We start from the raw sequence: 21633 nt of genomic DNA on the forward strand, positions 1-21633 counted from the left end.
CACACAATCATTAATGAATAATGGATGGTTAAACAAATGGCTGGAATAAAAGGATGGATAGATGGTTGGAAGGCTGGCTGGATATTGAGAGGATGGAGGGGGTAGAAAAGCTGAATAAGTGATTGTGTGGACTATTACTTTTCAAAAGTAATATTGGAAGGATATTCACAAATGATGAACTTATACGTGGAATTTTATGACTTTGGATTGCCAATGAGTCTAGCACAAACTCCATTTTCCCTCATATTCCTATCATAAATTTGTATATTTTTTGTTACTATACTGCAGCTCTTCAAAGAGTCTTGAAAATAAAGTGAAAGTTGCTCAGTCATGTCCAACTCTTTGCAACCCCATGGGCTCTACAGTCCATGGAATTCTCCAGGCCAGAATACTGGAGTGGGAAGCCTTCCCCTTCTCCAGGGAATCTTCCCAACCCAGGGGTCAAACCCAGGTCTCCCGTATTGCAGGTGGATTCTTTACCAGCTGACCCACCAGGGAAGCCCTCGAAGAGTCTTGAGTTGGTTTTAATCCAGCATTCTTTAAACTCTGAGAGACATAATGAGATTTAAAGAATGCACAGCAAAGCAGGGATTGACTTCACTTTCAACTCCTACCCACTTGATTTACCCTGATGTGTGGCTACGAGGTCCCTTTAGTTTCTTCGTCAAAGATTGGAAATGATTATTTTTTTAAAGGATTGATACAGTAAAATTATTTGAAATACACATATTTATATAATCTCTTTCATCTCTTCCTCTCTTGCTCAACTGTCATATTTCTCTACATCTATCTACATATCTCTCTATTATCTATCTCTTTGCACGTGTTGTTATGTCTTGCTTGATACATACCCAGAAGAACCTTGTGGAAATAAAAGTATTGTCACCCCTCTTTAGTCATCAAAGAGTAACACCTATAAACACAAATAAGGATTTGTTCAAAGCATAGAGGACCTGCACAGGCAGAAACTGGACTTCAGAGTCTCTGCTGCGGCCTGAGATACGTTGCTGTTCGTTGTTGTTCAGTTGTGTCCGATTCTCTGCGACCCCATGGATGTCACCCGCCAGGCTCCTCTGTCCATGGGATTCTCCAAGCAAGAATGCTGGAGTGGGTTGCCATTTCCTTTTCCAGGGCGTCTTTCTGATCCAGGGATTGAACCTAAGCCTCTTGCCTCTCCCGCACTGGCAGGTGGCTTCTTCACCACTGAGCCAGCACGGAGGCCCAGGTTGTTTGTTACCAGGGCTAAACTGTGACTTTTTAGAGCCGTGGCATTATTGCACAGTCCAGAGTCTCAGCTGTCAAGGGGGCGGGCTGACGCTAACATAGGTAGAGTCATAGGCTGAGTCCTAAGTTGAGTCACAGGGCTGACGCTAACGCAGGTAGAATAGGTTCTGTTCTGAATGCCAGCTCCATAGCACTTTGTAACAGCTGGTTGGAGCTCTGCGTGGAGAAGGAGCGTGAGGCCCTGGGACGCGGTTGTTCAGTAATGTCAGCCATGCATCTAGGACCTCCCGTGCATATTTTTCATATAGTCTCCATCTCTGTTCTAAGACCACAAAAGGTGCTCGTCATGATAGGTGTCCATGCTGGCTTGTCCACTGAGTCATCATAATGATTCATGAGATTACTCATGGAAAAAGTGTCTGCAGAGATTTTGAAGTTTCGGGAAGCTGATTTTTGAACCAAACTTCCTCCTTAGTTGAGTGAGGTTAATAAAATGTAGAGAGAGCCGTGAGGAAAGCTAACTGTAGCGTCATTACCCATGTGAGTTATTTTCCCTCAAGGAGAGATGCTTGTTTCACTCTCCAGGGTGAACCACCTGCTGCCAAGGAAGGGTGGTTTCTCAAGCAGCTGTGGTTAGTAGTATGTTGTTTTGTATTGAAAAGCAAAAGCCTTCACTTCCATACAGATGCAAATACAATCAGATTAGCTTTATTTTAAGCTTTGATTACATTCTAGTTAATAAGAATATACTACAGTAAGCCAGTTTAACAGTCCAGCAAAATGCATTTCATTTTAGAACTGAGTATTGGAAGCCTTGGCAAATGCTGGGAGATTACTTAGTAGAGTTAGGTATGAGGTGTCTGTGAAGGGGACTGGCTAACCCTCATGGATTCCAGTGCTGAAGGCTCAGGAACCATCTCAAAAGCCTAGAAATGTGGTTGCAGAGACCATATATAATTCCCTTCTGGCGTTTCCCCTGGTTCCTTCTCACTATTCATCTTTTCTTTCTTCTGCTAAGAATCACAATTTACTGACCTAAATCACACTCTAGGCATATCAATTTGGTAATCTGGACAAAAACAATCAGCCTTGCAGATACATATTTGGTTGCCTTGCCTGTTGGAACCTTAGAGCCGAATTCCAGTGACACCCGTGTCCTCTGTCATCGGCTGTACAGTAGCGCTGGCTGTTTGCGGGGTGGAGTCTGTATCAGCTTCTAGTACTTGCGTGCTGAGCTGAGGTCTCAACGTGGGTGATGTGAAGGATGAGAGAAATAGTGGCTGCCCTTCTACACATCTGGTCACTAAATCTGCCAGCTTCTCCAACTTGTTGGCTTTATTCTGTCTCTAAAACTGTACCTAGACCTGGGTCATTGTGCCAAGGAGATGCTTCCAGGGAGACAGGTGAAGTATAATCACTAATAAAGGAAGTTCATTCCTTATCCCCACTGTCCTAAGTCAGTCTGGTTAATTTCTAATACTACAGCCCCCAAAGGGTTAAAGTTAGGGCCATTGGTTCCTCCTGTCCTGGCCATGGTGTGACGCCTCCTATAAAAAGCCCTGTAAAACTACATTATTTCATAGATCTGAGTATTGCACCTGCTTTCTTATCTCGTCTTCAGGGATTAAGTTCCCCGCAAATGCAATTTGTTAATATGGAGCCACCTCTTCTCACAACGTAAATCTGTGAAATTTGGCAGGCGGTCGCTTTGCCGCAGGTGCAAGATGGAAGACCTTTCCCTGGCTTTGCCAAGAAGAAAAATGAAGCTGCACTCAATTCCTGGGGAAAATATTCTGATATGGAGGCTAAAACCTGATTCCAAGAAAGGGGAATAGAATTCTAGGGCCCAAATCATGTCCTTCCCTCCCGTTTGGGGAGTACGTGATCCCCAAAAGGCTGAGTAGGGGGATGAGAAGCCCTGTTTTACATGAGGCCACGTATTGAGCAAATCCCCAGGCAAAGGAAGTCCTCTGATGTTGGAGCTGCAGCCATTTGAGATGATAAATGATGACTTTTACTCTTATGAGCTCCGAGAGCCTAATTAGGCCTTAATTAAAGCTAATGCTCAGAATCCTTTGGAAGGTGGGGTGATTAAAAACTAACTTGCACATTGAACAGCCACACTGAAAAGCGCGCCTTTGAAATACACGCCGTCACCTCTCTGGGACCCTCTCCAGTCCTGTCCAGGGCTTCACAGCTAAGTTAAAGCAAGAGCTGACTACTTTTGCATTAGAACTTCCTCAGCCGAGACTACAAGAGGCCAGGTGCCTGGGTCCAGCTCGGCCCCCCGTGCGTCTACATCGAAGGTCGCCTCTGAATCTGCAAGTCCAGCTCGCCGTACACGTGCCTCAGGGAGTCGCTAGTCAGGCTGGCGATCAGCTTCCGGGGGCCGGAGACCCAGGGCCGACACAGCTCTTCCCACTGCACAGTGGCGTTGGGCCGGATTTCCCTGAAAGGATGGAAGAGGCAGGAAAGGTTTTACGCCCCAGAGAGGCAGATCGCGTTTCCCACTGTGATGGTCTGGGTCACCAGTGGTCTTTCTCTCAGTTGATGGTGACTGGAAGACAGAAGGCCTGGTCGGCTGGTTTCCCAGTCACCACCTGATCAAGGCTCCTATCTGAGGCTCGGTCAGCCACAGCCCCACAGGTCATGGTTCCTTCCACTTGGATGCATCATTCTGCCTCCTGGCAGGCCTCTGCAGTAGCCTCATGAACATGACTGATCTCTCTCAGCTCATGTGGGGGCTAAAGCTCCCTCCTGGGATGGGACTTCTATCTGAATCTGCAGCTTCTAACTTATACTGAGGTCGTGATGCTCTTCACTCGTTCTGGCCAATCCCCTTGGGACAGACCTGTTCTTAGGCCCCGGATCTGGAGCACTGCCTGCCCGCTCTGTTATTCACGACCCTGCCTCACCCAGCGTGGGTCACTTGCCCACGCTCCTTGCCGTGGTGTGTTTGTCATCTGTGGCCGGTGACCTGGGAAATGCCTCTGAGGCTTGGGGGCGTCTCTCTCTGGGGCTCCTCTAGGCATTGGTTTTGAGAATCTCGGTGTCTCCATTAATTTGGCATTTGTTCTTTAGAAATGTGGCTATATACATGATCTCAGTGAGTTACAGAAAAGCCAAATTATGTGATCAGTGCACAAACATAGCCTACATATGGGAGAATTTTTCCAACTCAGTATATTGATTTTATGATTGAAGCTTTGAAACACACTGACCTCACCATGGGCTTCCTCACCTGTAAACGGTGGGCACTGTGAAATATTGAAGAGGATGTGGAGGGGGTGAGCGAGCTGGGACTCATGTTGCACTTGGATCGATGGCAAGATATGTCCAAATGCCACATATTAGATATATGCTGCTGCTGCCGTGTTATTACTGACTTATTATTTGCCATCAGCTTTGGCCATTGTTTGCTCTGCCTGCACTCTCTGTGACATAACTGAGGAAGGTTCTTCCTGTCTGGATGCAGAGAAACAGTTCTCTACCCTTAATTTAAATAGTCGTTTCAATACGAATATAGGTTTTTAGATATTTGTTTCTCAAGAGCAAACCCTGATTCATTCATTCCCTTTTCCTTTGTTTCCCCTAAGTGATCCATCAGGAACATTTTGTGAAATAGCTGTCTGGTTTAAGGATCTGGCCTATGGCCATAGAAGGGAGGTAACTCCCTCAAACAGAAACTGTACCCCCGAGCTTTACTTCATTGAGTGAATTGTTGAACGTTAGTCGCCCAGTCGTGTGCGACGCTTTGTGACCCCATGGACTGTAGCCCGCCAGGCTCCTCTGTCCGTGGGATTTCCCAGGCTAGAAGGCTGGGGTGGCTTCATTATTTGCTCTAATTCATCAGCTCGTCCCCGTAATGGTATTCATCCACGTATCCACGCCTGCTCATGAGTATCATCCAAGATATGCACAAAGAGACACCTCCATGTCAAAGTATGCATTTTCCTACAGATAAAGGCATGCATGCAGAAAGAAGAGAATCATCTCCCCATCTGGGTGAGTGGAGTAATACTGGAAGAGCCCTGTATTCCCAGGGATAGGTGTGGTGATAAATGACTCTCAGTAATGTGCTGAGCTATCAGGACGTGCCGGCCATTTATCATCCCGGACGCAGGCAGGCTTAGGGGATTATGATTACAGTAAACTGCAACTGTCTGTGCTTGTCCTCCATGTGTCCAGCGCTCTGTCCTACTTGAAAGATTCAAAATCTCAAACAAAGTGCAAAGTCGGGGAACTTTTCTCTCAAGATAACTTATGGAACCTGATGATTTTTTAGAGAAAAAAAAAATGCATCTGGAAGATGAATTCTTTGATGTTCTGGAATTATCAAGAGCAGAAACTTGACAGCTGTGGGTCTCTGGGGGCAGCACCTCTGAGCATCCAAGGATGGCAGGAGGAGGCACAGAGAGAGTGGTGAGGTGAATCGTCTTGGAGTAGAGTCGGCCGCGCCGAGTGGGCCACGGACACGGCACCACCTACTCCCCACCCAGTTCTCTGCTCACCAGCACCCGCCTACCAGAGCCTCTGCTTGGAGCTCCAGACTCCCTGCCGCCTAGGGCCCTGGCAGGGGTGTGGATGCCCAAGTGGAGTGGGCACTCCCTTGACTATTCAAGGTGTGTATCTGAGAAAAGAATACAGCCCTGTGAAGGGTTCTGGTTGGTCCCAAAGAATCGCACTTGAAGAGCCCAAGTTGTTACACGGACCTGCCACTCTTTGATCGGGTTTTCACAGGACAGGGTGCACAGCTATGTATCAGTCGTCTGACAAGATGGATGTGGGTGCTGGCTGGCTCCTGTCTTGCTTGTGAAAGTGTGAGGAGGGGAAACAGGGAAAGCAGTGGTCTCCCTAAAGTCCCAAGTGCAGCCTGGATCATAAAACATTTCCTCTGTTAACTTATTTCCAATTTCTGACATTCTCTGAGAAATAGAGCTTCCCTTGCTTTGCAGAGATCCACCCACCCTCTGGACCTGTACTCCCATGAGAGACTGAGGACCGGGCTCTGCTATTGATGTGCTGTGGATCTCTGTGTTGAAGTGATTATTGATGGAGCCTAAGGCAGAGTGTGGTAGGACATTGCCTTGGATCCACCATGTAGGGAATGTCCTCCTCCGTCCCTTCCCCAGCTCAGCCCCCTTTACCCTTCTCCAGTGTCAGGTATTAGCCATAAGCAATGCACCTGGACTTCCCAGGCAGCTCAGTGAGGAGAACGAATCTGCCCGCCAACACAGGAGACCCAGGAGATATGGATTAGAGCCCTGGGGTGGGAAGATCCCCTGGAGGAGGGCATGGCTACCCCCTCCAGTATTCTTGCCTGGAAAGTCCCATGGAAGAGGAGCCTGGTGGGCCACAGTCCACGGGGTCGCAAAGAGTCAGACACAGCTGAGCACACAGACACACCTAAAGCCCTGGACACTCCACCCTCCGAGTCGTGTGTCTCCCCAGTGCTGGGTCTTTCTCCTCTAATGCACAGGTTGCCTCTTTTCTTGCACTGGCTTGAGACCAAGGTGGGATTCTTGCACAGCCACGGTGTCAAGGTGGCAGGAGGCTCTGGTACCCTCAGATGAAGCTTGTGGGGTTACTGTTGGAGGAGGAAAAATTGGCTCCAGCAGGGGGCTGCTTTGAAGAAGAAACGTGTTTCACTTTGCCTGAGCGATTCTTGCATCTGAGTCGAGTGGGAAGGTGTGAGAACGGGTGAGCGAGACTGTCGTTTCTGACGAAAGTGGGGCACGCTCCTCTGACCTCTTCCGCTAGCTGGTGTTGATTTCTAATTTAATTCCTTTTTTTTTTTGGCAGCTTCCCTATTAGCATAGAAAGGTTGTTATATTTTGTGCTGGTTTTTTTTTTTTTTAATTAAAGCACTCAAACTATTTTCTCTGTTGTTTCTTGCATCTGCTGGCATCAGGCCCGTCTTAAATGCTCAGATGCAGAAGCTGTGAGTGCTGTGATTCAACAGAAATGCAGTCTTCAGGGGGCACATCATCTTAAAGACGTCTCAGAGAGGGTGAAGGAGGGCCTTGCTCTTGTCTTACAGACTCAGAGTCCTCCACAAAGGGTGCTGGGGAAATTCCTCCCATATCTGGGTCATAAGGCAGTTTCCACATACCTCCACCTCTCTCTCTGCCTTAGAAGGTCACCCCACAGGAAATATGCCAGACTGATTGATGCTGACGGGGCCTTATTTGCGGTAGAAATGAAAGTAATAAACCTCCAAGATTGGGGTCCATTCTGGGTGTCACACTTTAAGAGGAGCACTGACAAGCTGGAGGATGTGGGCGAGGGAGGGAGTTGAAACCACCTTAGGGGTGAGGAGAATGAGGCTGGGGAGAAAAAGGGAAGACGTGGGAAGATCAGACAGCGGTTTGCAGACATTTCCAAGCCATTAGGTGGGAGACAAGTGTACCTTCTTCTCTGTTCGGGTCCAGGTGACAGACAGGTCCACTGGTAGGACTGAAAGGTGGAATTGTTTTCTAGCCACTAGAGCTATCTGACCACGGAATGGGCTGTCTTGTCTGTGACACTCTTTGTCACCGTAAGTCACAGAAGCTGAGAGCTGTAGGCACAGTCCGATGGTGTGAGGTGTGCCAAAAGCAGGCCTTCAAGCAACGGGCCTGGGGTGGTTGTTGGTCCCCTAAATAGGAAACCAAGTCTAGAACTCTCTGCTGTTGTTCAGTTGGTAAGCCGTGTCCGACTCTTTGTGACCTCATGGACTGCAGCTGGCCAGGCTCCTCTGTCCTCCACTCTCTCCTGGAGTTTGCTCAAATTCGTGTCCACTGAGTTGGTGATGCTATCTAATCATCTCATCCTCTGCCGGCCCCTTCTCCTTTTGCCTTCAATCTTTCCCAGCATGAGGGTCTTTCCTGGCATCAGAACTCTCTAGGCTCACCTTTTTTTTTCTACTGAAAGCAAGAGTTCTAGAGAGTGCTCGGATTGGTAAGACCTTGGAGTAGGGTTGGAAAGAAAGGACTCCTGCCAAGGTCCCAACTCATGACACCTGACTCATAGTGGGAACTCTGTAAATACTAGGAGAACAAGGCAGTTTGCAAAACTCTTGACTTTGGGGATCTGGAATCAGCCAGCCTACTTCTGGATGCAAGTACTTCTACACACTGTACAACTTGGGACAAACCAGTCAGTCTCTCAAAGCTTCAGATTTCTCCACTGCCAAAGGGAGCTAATAACAGTACCCACCCCATTAAAGTGGTTTTAAGAATTGAATGATGGTGCTGGTCAAACCAACACCCCAAGCCCCACAGACTTGTAAATAAGGAGGTAGCGGCTTCTCAGACATGTTCATGGGGGTTGGATGTGAGTTGGGAAAAGATGCAGAAAGAGGAACTTCCCACAATCCTACCCCATGTCCCCTCCTCCCCCAGTGCTCACCGGAACATTCTCCTCAAGGGTTTCGTGACTCCGGGGCCATCCAGGCGGATCCAGACATTGCGCAGTGTTTCTTTTAAAGGATTGGTGAACTCAACCATCACCACCATGTCGGAACCCACGACCTGAGCACCACGGACCTGAGGAGCAAGTTGGGGGAGAAAGAAGCGTGTTAGCCGCACACAAAGCCTCTTTCTGCACCCTTATATCTTTACCCGTCTTTGCTTCTCCTTCTGTTTTACAGTGTGGCCATTTTTTGGCAAAGGAGCCAATGTGATGAGGATATTGCTTTGACTGGGGGATACTTGTTGAGAGAAAGACGGAAAATTGCTAATTAGAATCACAGTCTTTCCCTCATTATGAAAACCACCCTAATTAGAGTTCGGGTTAACAACCTCGGCCGCTGGCTGTTCCCGGCAGCAGGAGGTGGAAGTGCACTCAGGGTAGCAACAACTTTCGGCGGCCAGGGAGGACAGGTGGACTCTGCTCCTGGAAGGGGTTCCGGTTTCCCGCCAGGACGGGAGGGATCCCTGAGTTCAGGAGGAAGAACACGCTCCTGGAGGTACTTGACAAAGAAATACATCCAAGGAGGGAGTCCTCATCATTGAAGAGGAGGAATCTGAATGCTACAGTAGGCAAAAAGAGACTTTTCCTCCCCAGTCTGGATAGCTGAAGCTAGAAGGCTGTCTGGGGTGAGTTTACGTATCACAAGCCTCAGATGTACTGGGTGTGTTCCCGACATGTACACACTGCTATATTCAAAATGGATAACCAGCAAGGACCTACGGGACAGCACCGGGAGCTCAGCTCAACGCTATGTGGCTGCCTGGATGGGAGGGGAGTTGGGGGAGAGTGGATGCGTGTACGTGTATGGCTGAGAGCCCCTTTGCTGCTCCCCTGAAAGCATCACAACAGTGTTGACTGGCTACACGTCAATAGAAACAAAAAGTTGTAAAGAAAGAAGCACTGGGTATGTGGCAAAGCGGCCGGAGTTCCATGACAGCTTCAAGCCTTACTAGCTGTGAGGTCTTGTAAGGTCTCAACCTTTCTGAGACTCAGTTTTCTGAAACAAGGTGGCCGTTCCTATGGGGTAATCATCATAGAACGCTATTATTAGGGTTGTTGTTAGTACTATTTTATCTTATGCCGTGTTCATGATGTATAGTACTACACACTTGGGACTATCTGCTTTCCCAAAACTGACGCCAGGTGCTAGAAAATGGCGAGGGAGCATTTGTGTGTTGGTTTAGGGGCTTGGTATGCCAAATGGATGGATCTGTGCAAACTCTAAATTACTGGGGAACAAGATAATAAGACTAGTTCTTCCCTCCTAGGAAAGGATCAGCTAACATGACGCACGGCTCAAGACATTACAGGTTCAATTACATCATTCGGATCGGCAGTACTTGGGTATTTTACCTTATTCACTTCGTTTTAGCCCACTTTCAACTCCAGCATCTAGCTGGTGTCCAGTAAATATGTGGTACATTAAATCGACTGCTTAAAAAGGAAATGTATTGGTTGTTTGAGTTTTCCATGTAGCAACCCAGCCATTATACTATGTTATTTCTTTAAGCAGTGTATAACATAGGAAAAGTCAAATGGAAATGAGCCTTGCTAGAACAGAGAGAAAAAGGAGGGACTTTGCCCCAAGAAGAAGATTCTCCCTTATGGACTCTGCTGCTACTGCTAAGTCACTTCAGTCGTGCCCAACTCTGTGCGACCCCATGGACAGCAGCCTACCAGGCTCCTCCATCCTTCGGATTTTCCAGGCAAGAGTACCGGAGTGGGTTCTAGTGAGTAGTAATAGTGAAAGTGTTAGTCGTTCAGTCATGTACGACTTTTCTGTGACCCCATGGACTGTAGCCTGCCAGGCTCCTCTGTCCATGGAATTCTCGGGCAAGAATCCTGGAGTGGGTTGCCATTCCTTTCTCCAGGGGATCTTCCCAACCCAGGGATTGAACCTGGGAGACTAGAGTCAAGGGTAAAACCTTATGACTTTACTCTTTGGGACACATTGATAACTAAAATTATAACTAAAAATCTATAAGAAAAATGAAAATTGTAGCCAATTCTCCATGGGTATTACTTTCAAATCTCGACCCCCTGTGGTGGGATGGGTGGAGAGCTGGAAAGAGGAGTCAGGGGTGAAGCGGGCTTGGATGATGGTGGAGAGGACAGCAGGTGGTGTCACACGAAGCATGGACTGTGTGCCAAGCAGTGTCCTCAGCGGTCCTCAACCTGGCATGCACAGTAGAACGCAAAGCTGGTCGCATCTGGGGAAGCTGAACCTGTGGATTTGGATTTTGGTCTCTGTAGGAGTTCTGGAGCCAAGCCCCATGGGTACATAAGGGATGGATGTATAAAAGTGCATTATTGGAATACTTTACATAGAATCTTTGGTTTAATTCTCAAGTTCATCCAACATATTTTTCCTAAGGAAAAAAAAAATCTCAGAACACTTTTTGGTTTCTAAAAATAGAGGATAAAGATAACATTTACAAAAGCTGTCTAAATTGAAGAAAGTAGAACTGCTTCAGAGACACTACTGGCGAAAGCATTTGCTATGATCACTTTGATTTTGGAGGAAAAATATTTTGGAGCCATCTGCTTTCTTTGTGGCATGATACTGCAATTACAGGGACAACCCCTTAGAAAACCCTGATCGCAGCTACTGCCCTTTCCTTCTACAAACACAGTGACAATGCAGGACGCATACACCTTGCATGTGGCTTTAGGGGGTCCATCACAGGCCAGGGCGGCTGTGGCCCTCAGGGGCCTGGTGGTCTCCAGGTTAAGGACCCTTTACACACGGGTAGGCTACCTCTACAGGAAAAGCCTTCTGCTGTGGAAAGTGGGTCACAGGTGACCGATGGCAGAGATAGGGGGATTTAGTATTTGAAAGATTGGCCCAGTGTCTGGCTGCAGGTCTGACTATGATTAGAATATGAAGCCTTAGATAATTTCATGTATTGTGCCTAATCAGTTTGCTCCTAGACGTGGTCTCTGTTATTAGCTGCTGGAGGGGTACATAAATAAGTACTTCTCAGCCTCCCCTGACACTGGAGCAAGGAGCAGGCTGCGATGAAAGGAGGGGCCCTTCTCAGATTGTGGAGAGTTTCTTCTGCAATTGACAAAGATCCCAGCGTCCCTTTCCTGACATTTGTCTCCTGCCCCTGGAATTTAAACGTCCTCAGCCTGACTGCTGAGAAGACAATGAAATTTCGAAACTCAAACCAAATCGAACATTAAAAACCCAACATTCAACATCACCATCTTCTGCTTAGGCAGTATTTCCTCCTCCTTTTGAGGAAAACGGAGAATATACGTAGGATTTTCATAGCATGTGTCAGTTTACACGATGCGCCATGCACAGTGTATATTCACTGTACAGATGACCAGCCGTTACTTGGACCAGGGGGCAGGATGAAACATACGTCATCCTCAGTGACAGCAAACACTTCTGCGCTCCGATTTTTCCCAATATTCCATTGAAAGCATTTCCGTTTTTTATGTTGACATAAACTATGGTACTTTTTCAAGTTAAACACTATTCACCAATATTGACATACTGAGTCCTTGTTGTTCTTTTTTTTCATGATAAAGATCAATATTCTGATTTTTGGTAAACAAGAAAGTTACTAACACACACACACACACACACACACACACACTTTTGGGAAAGAACTACTTTTTAGGAAATCACAAGATCTCCTCCATGGAGTATATGCTCTACAATATATATATAGCTATACTCAAAATCAAAACTGAAATGAAGGAGAAGTTTGACAAAGAATGAACCTAGTTGTCAATATAATTCACGTGATTATTAGCTCACCTCATAGTGCTTACTTCAGGTGCTGCCAGGCACGTCTTCCATGACTTATCACAGGAAAATGAACTTTTCCCTCCTCCCACTGTGGGGGGCATCATCACTGCTGGTAATAAGCGGTTGCTTGTTTGTGAACCACACTCACCAGCACCACCAGGGCTGTTCCTCTCTAGCCCAGCTGAATTGGCATAGACTAAATAATGCAAATGGTTTTACAACAGTCAGCCACGGTTCCAAGACTGTCCAGTATGGTATCTGCCAGCCCCATGGGGCTATTTAAATGTTTAAATGAATTTAAATTAAATTAAGTAAAAACTCAGTTCCTCACTTGTACGAGCCACAGTTCAAGTCCTCAGCAGCTACACGTGTCCAGTGGCTCTCGTACTGAACAGTGCATATTTAGGGCATTCCGGTAATTAGGGAACATCCTACTGGGCTTCCCATGTAGCTCAGTTGGTGAAGAATCCGCCTATAGCACAGGAGACCCGGGTTCGATTCTTGGGTTGGGAAGATCTCCTGGAGAAGGCAATGGCAACCCACCCCAGTGTTCCTGCCTGGAGAATCCCATGGACTGTAGCCTGCCAGGCTCCTCTGCCCATGGGATCGCAAGAGTTGGACGCAACTCAGTGAGTAAACCACCACCACCACCATCTCCTGGACAATGCTGATGTAAGGGATTTACTTACATTAACTCATTTAATCCTCACAACCCTATGAAGTAGATGAGGCAAGTGAGGCCCAGAGAAGTGAAGGGACCTGTTCCAGGTCACACAGCAAGTGGGGGACAGGCTGGTGCCAGAGTCCCTGCCTCCCGCCTCTGCACGACTCTGCACGACTCTGCCTCGCAATGACAGGGCCAGCCCCTCACGGCACGTCCAGTGTCCACACAGTGATGCAGGCGCCCTGCTCACCGCGTCACTCCCTTTATCTTGGGTGATCCTCTGTGGACTTGGCGGTGGGCAGTAACATCATCCTCATTCTACTGACTCGAAATGAAAACACTGAAGAGAAACAAAATGCCCACATTACAGACCCTGGATGTCGGCAGGATCCAGGTAGGAATCTGGGTCTTTCTGACTCCAGGACATTCATCTTTAAACGCTGCACACCTTGTCATCTCTGACAGCAGAGAGGCAAAAATAGCAACGTCTTTTTCGCTGAAAGGAGTCTATTTCCTGAAATCCACTGAAAAGTCATTTGCAGTATTAGCTTGTGCCGTCGCTGGACGGCCAGTGGAGCTCGGTGACTGCAACTTGATCCTGAACTACATTTGAAAACACGTATACAACTCAACTCCTTCTTTCTGACTTTACAGGGGAAGAATCAGATCTCTGTGCCAGAGTCAAACGTGGCAAGGTAACCCTGGGGCTCTGACACAGCTGTCTTTCTTGACAATAACAGTCTTCTCTAAGTGGGGTAAAGATAGAGTTATCATTTCAAAGAACTAGTAACTCAGCACAGTGTGATCGTATGACGCGGTAGACGAGGTTCGTTTTCCTTGATGTTCTACTTTGCCTGTGTGGTTGTTTTTAAGAATAGAAAATAGCGGAGCAGGAATGCAGAGAGAACACGTTTGAGGCGGCCCAGTTACCCGCGGCTCTCACTTTCCTTCTCAAACCTACACTGAGAAGGAGGTGGAGAGGCGCGCCCCACAGTGGAGCCCTCGGGGTGCGTGCTCCTGGCCGTTGTTTTGCCGACGGCCTGACCCTCCAGGACCGGCAGAGGATGGAGAGAGACGTAGCTACCTGAGCAGGTGAAGCCATGGCTGGTCTGGACCCTCCCGGGTCCCAGAATATTGATCAGTCAGAATATTGATCTGGGCTTCACCTGCTCGGAGCCCGTCAGGGTGGGCCCTCACGCGGACTTTGATCTCTCTCTACGGTGGGGTTCAGGGCAGTGATGAGGAGACCCCTGCCGGGGATGAGCCAGAGACAGCGACCACCGTGGGCAAGCTGAGGGGAAGGCGGGCTGCCCTCGGCATCTGAAGACCGGCGGCTGCCGCTGTGCGTCCCCGGGCCAGTCACTTGGCTTCTCTGGGCCTCGGTTTCTTACGAGGTTCCTGGGAGGATTCCGCGTGATCCTGTGTGCGGTAGAGCATCTGAGACACGGCCTTTCTTGACTCTAAACGTTGTGGAGGTTCAAAGGGAGACCGCGCTGCCAGGGCGACTAGGAGAACTTTCTAGTCCACACTTTCCCCGTGGGGAGGGACGTGGGTTTGGGTTCTCGGGGGCCAAAGCCGAGAAGCACACGGGAGAGAAGCCAGCAGCTTCCACCGGCGCCTTCCAAAGGGACACGGGGAAGCCCACCCAGCCGCCTCGCCCTGCTGCCCGCTGCAGGGCCATGGGTGTGACAGGGCTGCGTCCTGGTGACCGGGACCAGTACCGGCAGAGTCGCAGAAAAACCGTGGGAGGCTGGGAGGGATGAAGGGTTAGGGTTTGGGGTTGGGAATAATTAGAGCTCGAGTTTTGCTCGTTTTTTTTTTTTTTCCTTTTTTGGCCTTGATGGAAATTTCCAGGTATTTGGGCTCTCACAAGAACAAAGTGAAACGGCAGTTGAGTCTCACAATTTGCCTGGTGGCTGTCCAGCATCTGGGGGACACTTGTTAGTCCTTAGGGGGCTCCCCAGTTTGGATAAAGATTATGAACTGGGATGTTGGAGTGCCAGCCTCAGCAGCCACCACGGCCCCCAGGCCCGCCTGGCTCTTTTCTGGTTACGATCAGGGCTTCCAAAAGTGCCGGCAGGAGGCAGGCGAGGAGGATGCTATGGGTGACCTCAGGTGAGTGGTGGCCCCCAGGGGGAACACAGGGGTTGTTAAGAGAAACTAAGAAAGCGTCTTGATTCAGGAGTCATCTGGGCAAGCAGCCAGCCCCGAGCTTCTGTGCTTGTTAGGAGAGGGAGCCCCTCTCCCCTGGCACGCGTTCCTCATTCACAGGAGGAGACGGGTTCTGCTGGTGTTTGAGGACGTTCTACAGCGGCTGCAGGACGCTCCTACGAGATGACCCTAAGGAGGCGGTGGGACCTGAGCTGTTTTCAATGGCACTGGGAGGGGTTCGTTTCCCAGATACTGAGAGGAGGTCTTAGCAGGAGGTCTGAGATGTGTGACCACCTCTCCTCGCCCACCCCCGCCACTAAGGTCTCCTCCACGCTCTTTGGGACAGGCCTCTCTCTCAGGACAGTCCCACAGGGAACTGCACATATGCTCAACACCCAGGGCTCAGGTCCGATGCCGCCAGGTGAGCGTTACCTTCCCTCTAGCCCTCGGCCCTGCCGCCTGGAGCACTTCTCTGTGCGGGATCCCAGCGCAGAGAGGACGGGGCGGGGCGGGAGCGGACTCTTGCCGGCAACCACCAGGTCCTGGGCCGGGCTGAGTGCTCAGAAATAGCACACACTCAGTCCCCGACAATGCTGTGTTTTATACATGATTCTGATTGATAATATTACGACTGTTGTTCAGTTGCACAGTTGTGTCAGATTCTAGGTGACCCCAGGGACTATAGCCCGCCAAGCTCCTCTCTCCATGGGATTTCCCAGGCAAGAATACTGGAGTGGGTTGCCGTTTCCACCTCCAGCGGGTCTTCCCAGGGATCAAACCTACGTCCCCTACCTTGGCAGGTGGGTTCCTCACCACTTGGCCACCCTATTGTGCCTTTACTGTGACAGAGGTACCATGTTCAGCTCTTCGTGAGAGTTATTTCTATTATCCCTCCCAGCAGCCTACAGGTCAGCGATATTACTGGACCATTACACAGCTGAGGTGTTGAGGAACTGACCCAAAGCTGCCCAGGTAGGATGAGGAACCCGGGGGTCCGGCCATCCAAGCCCCCGTACTCTGGGGCTTCTCCACAAAAGGTGTTCTTGCTCTGGTTGACCTGGGTGACGACATGAACCTTGGGACCTTTCTCTGCTCTCTGAGACCGGGGGAAGCCCCAGTACAGTGCTCCAGGTCCTGCACCAGCCTCCACCCTGCAGGCCAGCTGAATCCCCTGTGCTGCCCTCTCCTCTCCCCCAAATAGCCCTTCATTAACCCTGGTGGCTCAGCTGGTAGACAATCCGCCTGCAATGCGGGAGACCTGGGCTCAATCCCTGGGTTGGCAACATCCCCCAGAGAAGGGAAAGGCTACTCACTCCAGTATTCTGGCCTGGAGAATTCCCTGGACTGTATAGTCCATAGGGTCACAAAGAGTTGGATACGACTGAGTGACTTTCACTTCAACCATCAAAATGCTGAAGAATCTTTTCCTGACTTAAAGCCTCTTACAACAATCAACACATGGGAAGGCAGAGAAAAATTCTACATCCGATTTTAATAAAATATACTTTTCTCATCAAAATATTTTGATAGCTTGGGAAAAGAGATATGCACTCATTAAAGTTTAATGACTGTCTCTCCTGCCGTTTTCCATATGAGGCTCGCACACTGTGACTCACGCGTGGTGGGTGCAGGGAACAGTTAACTGGGAGCACGATCTAACCCAGTTCCCATCTCTGTGGTCACAGGAGACATGAGCGATATAGTCACATGCGAGATGGGGTTCTTAGGTGGCAAGGACGTGTCCACTGGCCTGAGTGCTTTGGTTGACTTGATGTGGATCCAGACAGGTGGGCCCCATCGTGGTCCAGGTTGGTCTCTATTAGCTCCAGAAAGGAGGGGGTGGGCAAGAACAGTTGCAAACTCGCCCTCAGGCAGCTCCAGCCCTGAGGCTGAGCCGGGGTGCCCAGGAGACAGACCTCTGGGCACAGGCTTGAAGAGAAAAGAGAAAGGCAAGAGGCTCTGGGACCCCAGACAGGCAGCCCATTTCTGCAATCAGGGCCTCTCACAGCTCAGGGAGCCCTGGTGGCTTTCAGGGCGTGAGGCACCTCACCCAGGAACGCCTCTTCACCTGCTCCCACTGAGATCATCCTCGGGGCTGATGTGGTCAGTGAGGTTAGTGGTTAGGGAACCACGTACGTGATCACGCTCCTGCCTCCTTTCCTGAACGCACCTGAACGGAGGCCAGGCTTTCTTTCTCTTTCCTGCTCGAGCCCAGCCAAGTGGCCCTGTTGTTGCTGGTTTAGTCCCTCAGTCGTGTTCAACACTTTGCAACCCTATGGACTGTAGCGCTCCAGGCTCCTCTGTCCATGGGATTCTCCAGGCAAGAATACTGGAGTGGGTTGCCATGCCCTCCTCCAGGGGATCTTCCCGACCCAGGGATTGAACCTGTATCTCCTGCACTGGCAGGTGGATTCTTCACCACTGAGCCCCCGGGGAAGTCCTACCTCTAAATAAATTTCCTCTAAGAACTGCATTTCTGATGTGCTTATAGAGATAAAAGACAAAACAAAAATAAGAACAAGCCCCCCTGCAGCTCTTGGTCAACTATACCATCCCGGCCCAGGTCACTGTAGCTGGAGGAGAAGGGATTTGGGTTCTGCCCCTGGGGAGTTGAGCTGCCATCTAAGTACACTCGGAAGACGAGTCACCAATAATCCTTCAATTAATAATGTCTAAAAGATGAAAGCTATCAGCTTCCTTTATACGCCCAGTTTATTATCAGCGGTGCAATTAAATTCTATTTTGTGCTGCGGTTTGAGCACTTCCCATCTGGGAAGTCTCTCTCCTGAGCCCTTCACGGGGACAAGCTGTCGGTGCCTAATTAGGTGAGCAGGCGGGCCTTGCCTCTGGTGGGCAAGGTTCGGAGGTGGAGTTCTGAACAGGAGCAGGAAGGGAGGCCTCCCCGACCCCTGGGAGGGGCCTGAAGGGGACCACGTGGCTTCTGGGAGAGCCCACCAGGAGTGGGGTGCCCCGTGCGTGGTGAGCAAGCCCTGGCCACAGCACCCCTGAGTTCCTGTTCCCAGGGGAGTGGTGGTGCCTCTGGAGGACCCCCAACACCACCCTTCCGTTTTGTGTATTCTCCGAGCCTGCAGCCCTCATTTCTGTTCTGTGTCTTCAGGCCTCTGGTGGGATGCTGACAGGCCCAGAAGAAGGGGCTGAGGTGAAAGAACCAAGGCGGTGTCAGGATTGAAGCCTTTCTAGAAAAGGAGGGTCCAGGGTTCTCTGCCTCTGGGGGCCCAAGTTTCGGCCTAGTGGCACCCGTCTCAGGGTAGCCCTCGGATAGATTACCATCCACAGGGCATGGACCCAGGGAAGGCTGCCATTCTGAGCACTACACAACAGTGACCAGCTTTACAAGTGACTCACAGCAGGAATTCGAAAGACACAGGTCTTCATTGCCCCTCCCCGCCCACCCCCTCTAGAGGCTTTAAAATACGGTGACTCTAAGCCTTTGATTATCCATCACGTTCGAGGAATGCCTCTTGATTTGTGCTCATCATTCTTAATCGCTTGGGAAGTCTCTGAGCCCTGGACAAGGCTGACATGAGATGTCACGCCCAAGGACCCCACTGGAGGCCCGGGCTTCCGCTCCCAGGGCGGGATGGGTCTCCGGGATGTGGGTGCTGAAGCTGCTGATGCTCCTGAGAGGTGGGAACAGCAGGCCGCCACATTTATTTCTCCCCCCACCTGTGCCCAGCGCCCCTCTGCCAAGTGCCTTTAAGTCATCTGGGCAGAGGTTTCTGCTGAGACAGACGTTAAATGGTGAAAATGGAGAGGAAATGTTACAGCTCCTGGCGGGACTTCCCTGGCGGCCCAGTGGCTGAGGGTCTGCACTTCCAGTGCAGGAGCTGTGGGTTTGAACTAAGATCCCACATGCCATGTGGCAAGGCCAAAACCACACGTAAATAAAAGAAATAAAAATAAAAGAAAAAGGGACCAAGAGCTAAATTAAAAATTGTTTAAAAGAATGAACTACTGGCCAAACAGGCAATATGTGGGAAAGTCAGAAGAGCAGTTGTCCCGGTGATGGGGGTTGGGGAGTAACTGACTGGAAGAGGCGTGAGGGAGCGTCCCAGGGAGCTGCGTGGTGAAAGCCTCTGTGTCTGCCTCTGGCCGGTGGCTGCCAGGTGTATCACACACGAAACGTCGCGGTCTCCAGGCGGGCGTTTCGGTTTGTGCATTCCACTGCGCAGTGAGCACTCCATGGGCAGCAGCACACGTGGGAGGCGATCCCGGAGGCTGCTGTCTGAGGCCACGCCTGACCCACTTGATTCTGGAGACACTGAGTTCTATCCACAAGTGTGTTTATACCCACAGGTTATATTTATATCTGCAGCCACATGTATATATTTAAATCTGGAGAGGGAGAAAAGTGTTACATGTGCTCATCTATTTATAGGGCAGTTCACTTCTTTCAAAGAACAGGAGGATCCTAGTTCCTTTTCTCTGCAGGGGGACCAGGACACAAGACACACACCCGCAAACGCACATTCACAAGCACTAAGGCAGGGGGCCTCATCAGCAGCCTCGCCTTCCTCCTCGGCTGAGACACAGCAACTGACCTTGATGATGACCTTGGGGACCGTCAGCACAATGGACTTCTGCTTGGCCAGAACATCCCTGGTCTCGTTGACTCGAGCCGTGACAAAGAAGTGCAGGAAGGCCTGCTCCAGCAGCTGGCCCATGTACTCGCCCGCTCCGATCAGCACCTCCTCTCTCTTGACTGGAGAGAAGAAATACAAAATGCCAGTGTCAGAATCGGGAAGAGATGCTCCCTGCTTCCCCGAGGAGGAGATGCTCCCTGCCTCCCCGAGGGCCCCATCTTCTCCCCCTTGGCACAGCCTCCACCAGGGGAGGGTGAGCGGAACACAGAGTCCATCAGGGACAAGGAGCACTCCGGCTTCTGGGGTAAAGAACGTGCTGGAAATGGAACACTCAGTCAAGTCTTCCTAGAAAAAATGCATCCCATTTTCCCAGCAGCGCTTTTGCTCTTGTATTAATAAAACGCAACATGACCAAGAGGTTTAAATCCAAGGACCAGAAGGCTTTAGCTGCGGCTGCTTGGACCTGTGCACAAACAGCTCCGCGACAGAAGATGGGGCAGGGATGCCCACGGCCCCAGTGCCTAGCGCCCTCCTGAGATAGGAAACATCTCACGGTGGCCACGGGCCCCGCTTGAGCGCAGCTGCTGACTACTTGAAGCTTTTCCTCGTTTCCTTGGCACCACACTTTTTCTCCAACTCTTACCGTTCCAACCTGATTTGAGTTTTCTATTTAAGAGAAAGAAGTGGTGGAAACCTATTTCACACACACGTTCAACTGTCTCCCACCCCCTCTGCTATCTGCAACTTAAAAGACCTCTGTGCCAAATGTGTGTGAGCTCTTAGGGACAAGCCAGGGAGGATGGCATCTCCATCTGGACAGCGGGAAGTTGGTCCCGGCTCCCCTCTGCTCACCATCTGGGCTGAGGAGGGGGCTTCTGTCCTGTGGCTCTGACCACTGTGGTGGGCTTCTGTCTGGCTGCCCTGCCCACTTCCTCTTACTCTCGTTTTCCAGAGCGCAGGATTCCAGGGGGCCAAGGGCCGCTGTCCTGCAGGCTGAGCCCACGCTGGGCAGAGCCAGTGCCCCTGCTGTGTGGTCAACCGCTGGGGTCGGGGGACTCACGCCTCCATCCCCCTACATGGACTTGAATGTCTCCACCACGGCTGCCCTGCTCACTGTCTGCTTTTGGCCAAAGAGTCCTGCCCTCAGTGGAAGTTGTCAAAGGAAACAATTCCCAAAGCGGGTAGTTAAGTGCAGGGTGTTATATGCGCATGTCTCGTGTATATATACATGTATCTTCTCATTGGCCCCCCATTGTGAGCGGGTGAACTGGACCCGGGGCCGGAAGGCTGTGTGGGGTGAGCACCGATCAGGGCACAGGGAGGCCTCCTGCCTTGTGGGTGCCCAGGCGGTGGAGCGCCAGGCTGTGCCCACCAGCTGCTTCAAGGTTTATGCATGGAGGACTGGGCGCTGAGACGGCCCAGTCTTGGCTCCACCTTGCAGTTGCTGGGGGACATTTAAGAACCTACCCTGCTGGATCCCACCCCAGACCAACTCAATGAGAGTCTTGGAGGTTTGGGGTCTAGGTCTTGTTTGACCATTCTGTAGCTGACCCTTATGTACAGGGGGCCTGAGAAGCACTGCTTGACAACTGGGGGGCCCTTCACCCCTTGGAATTAGCCCTCTAAGAACCTCAGTTCAGTGGAAGGTTGGGTGGGCCTCCTAACCCAGGTCCCTGTAGCTAGGCTATGGCCTGCAGACCAGCAGGAGCTCTGCCTCCTGGGAGCTGGTTGCAGATACTGGTTGTTGGCCCCAAGCCTGTCTAGGGAATCAGAAT

The 21633-nt window shown here is 50.3% G+C and overlaps 1 protein-coding gene across 1 annotated transcript in view; it reads right to left on the reverse strand.

The window, feature by feature from the left end:
* Positions 1 to 1949: 1949 nt before the first annotated feature.
* The window catches only part of F13A1 (coagulation factor XIII A chain), a 139915-nt gene continuing 120231 nt past the window's right edge, over positions 1950 to 21633 (reverse strand). Inside the window, exons 13-15 of the mRNA XM_052648391.1 lie at positions 19817 to 19977; positions 8614 to 8750; positions 1950 to 3673 (exon numbers count right to left, since the gene is read on the reverse strand). Coding sequence (XP_052504351.1) covers positions 3520 to 3673; positions 8614 to 8750; positions 19817 to 19977 — 452 coding nt within the window. The 3' untranslated portion in view covers positions 1950 to 3519. The remainder of the gene's footprint in view (positions 3674 to 8613; positions 8751 to 19816; positions 19978 to 21633) is intronic.

This window comes from Budorcas taxicolor, chromosome 11 (assembly GCF_023091745.1).
Source record: "Budorcas taxicolor isolate Tak-1 chromosome 11, Takin1.1, whole genome shotgun sequence".
In the NCBI taxonomy this organism is placed as follows: domain Eukaryota; kingdom Metazoa; phylum Chordata; class Mammalia; order Artiodactyla; family Bovidae; genus Budorcas; species Budorcas taxicolor.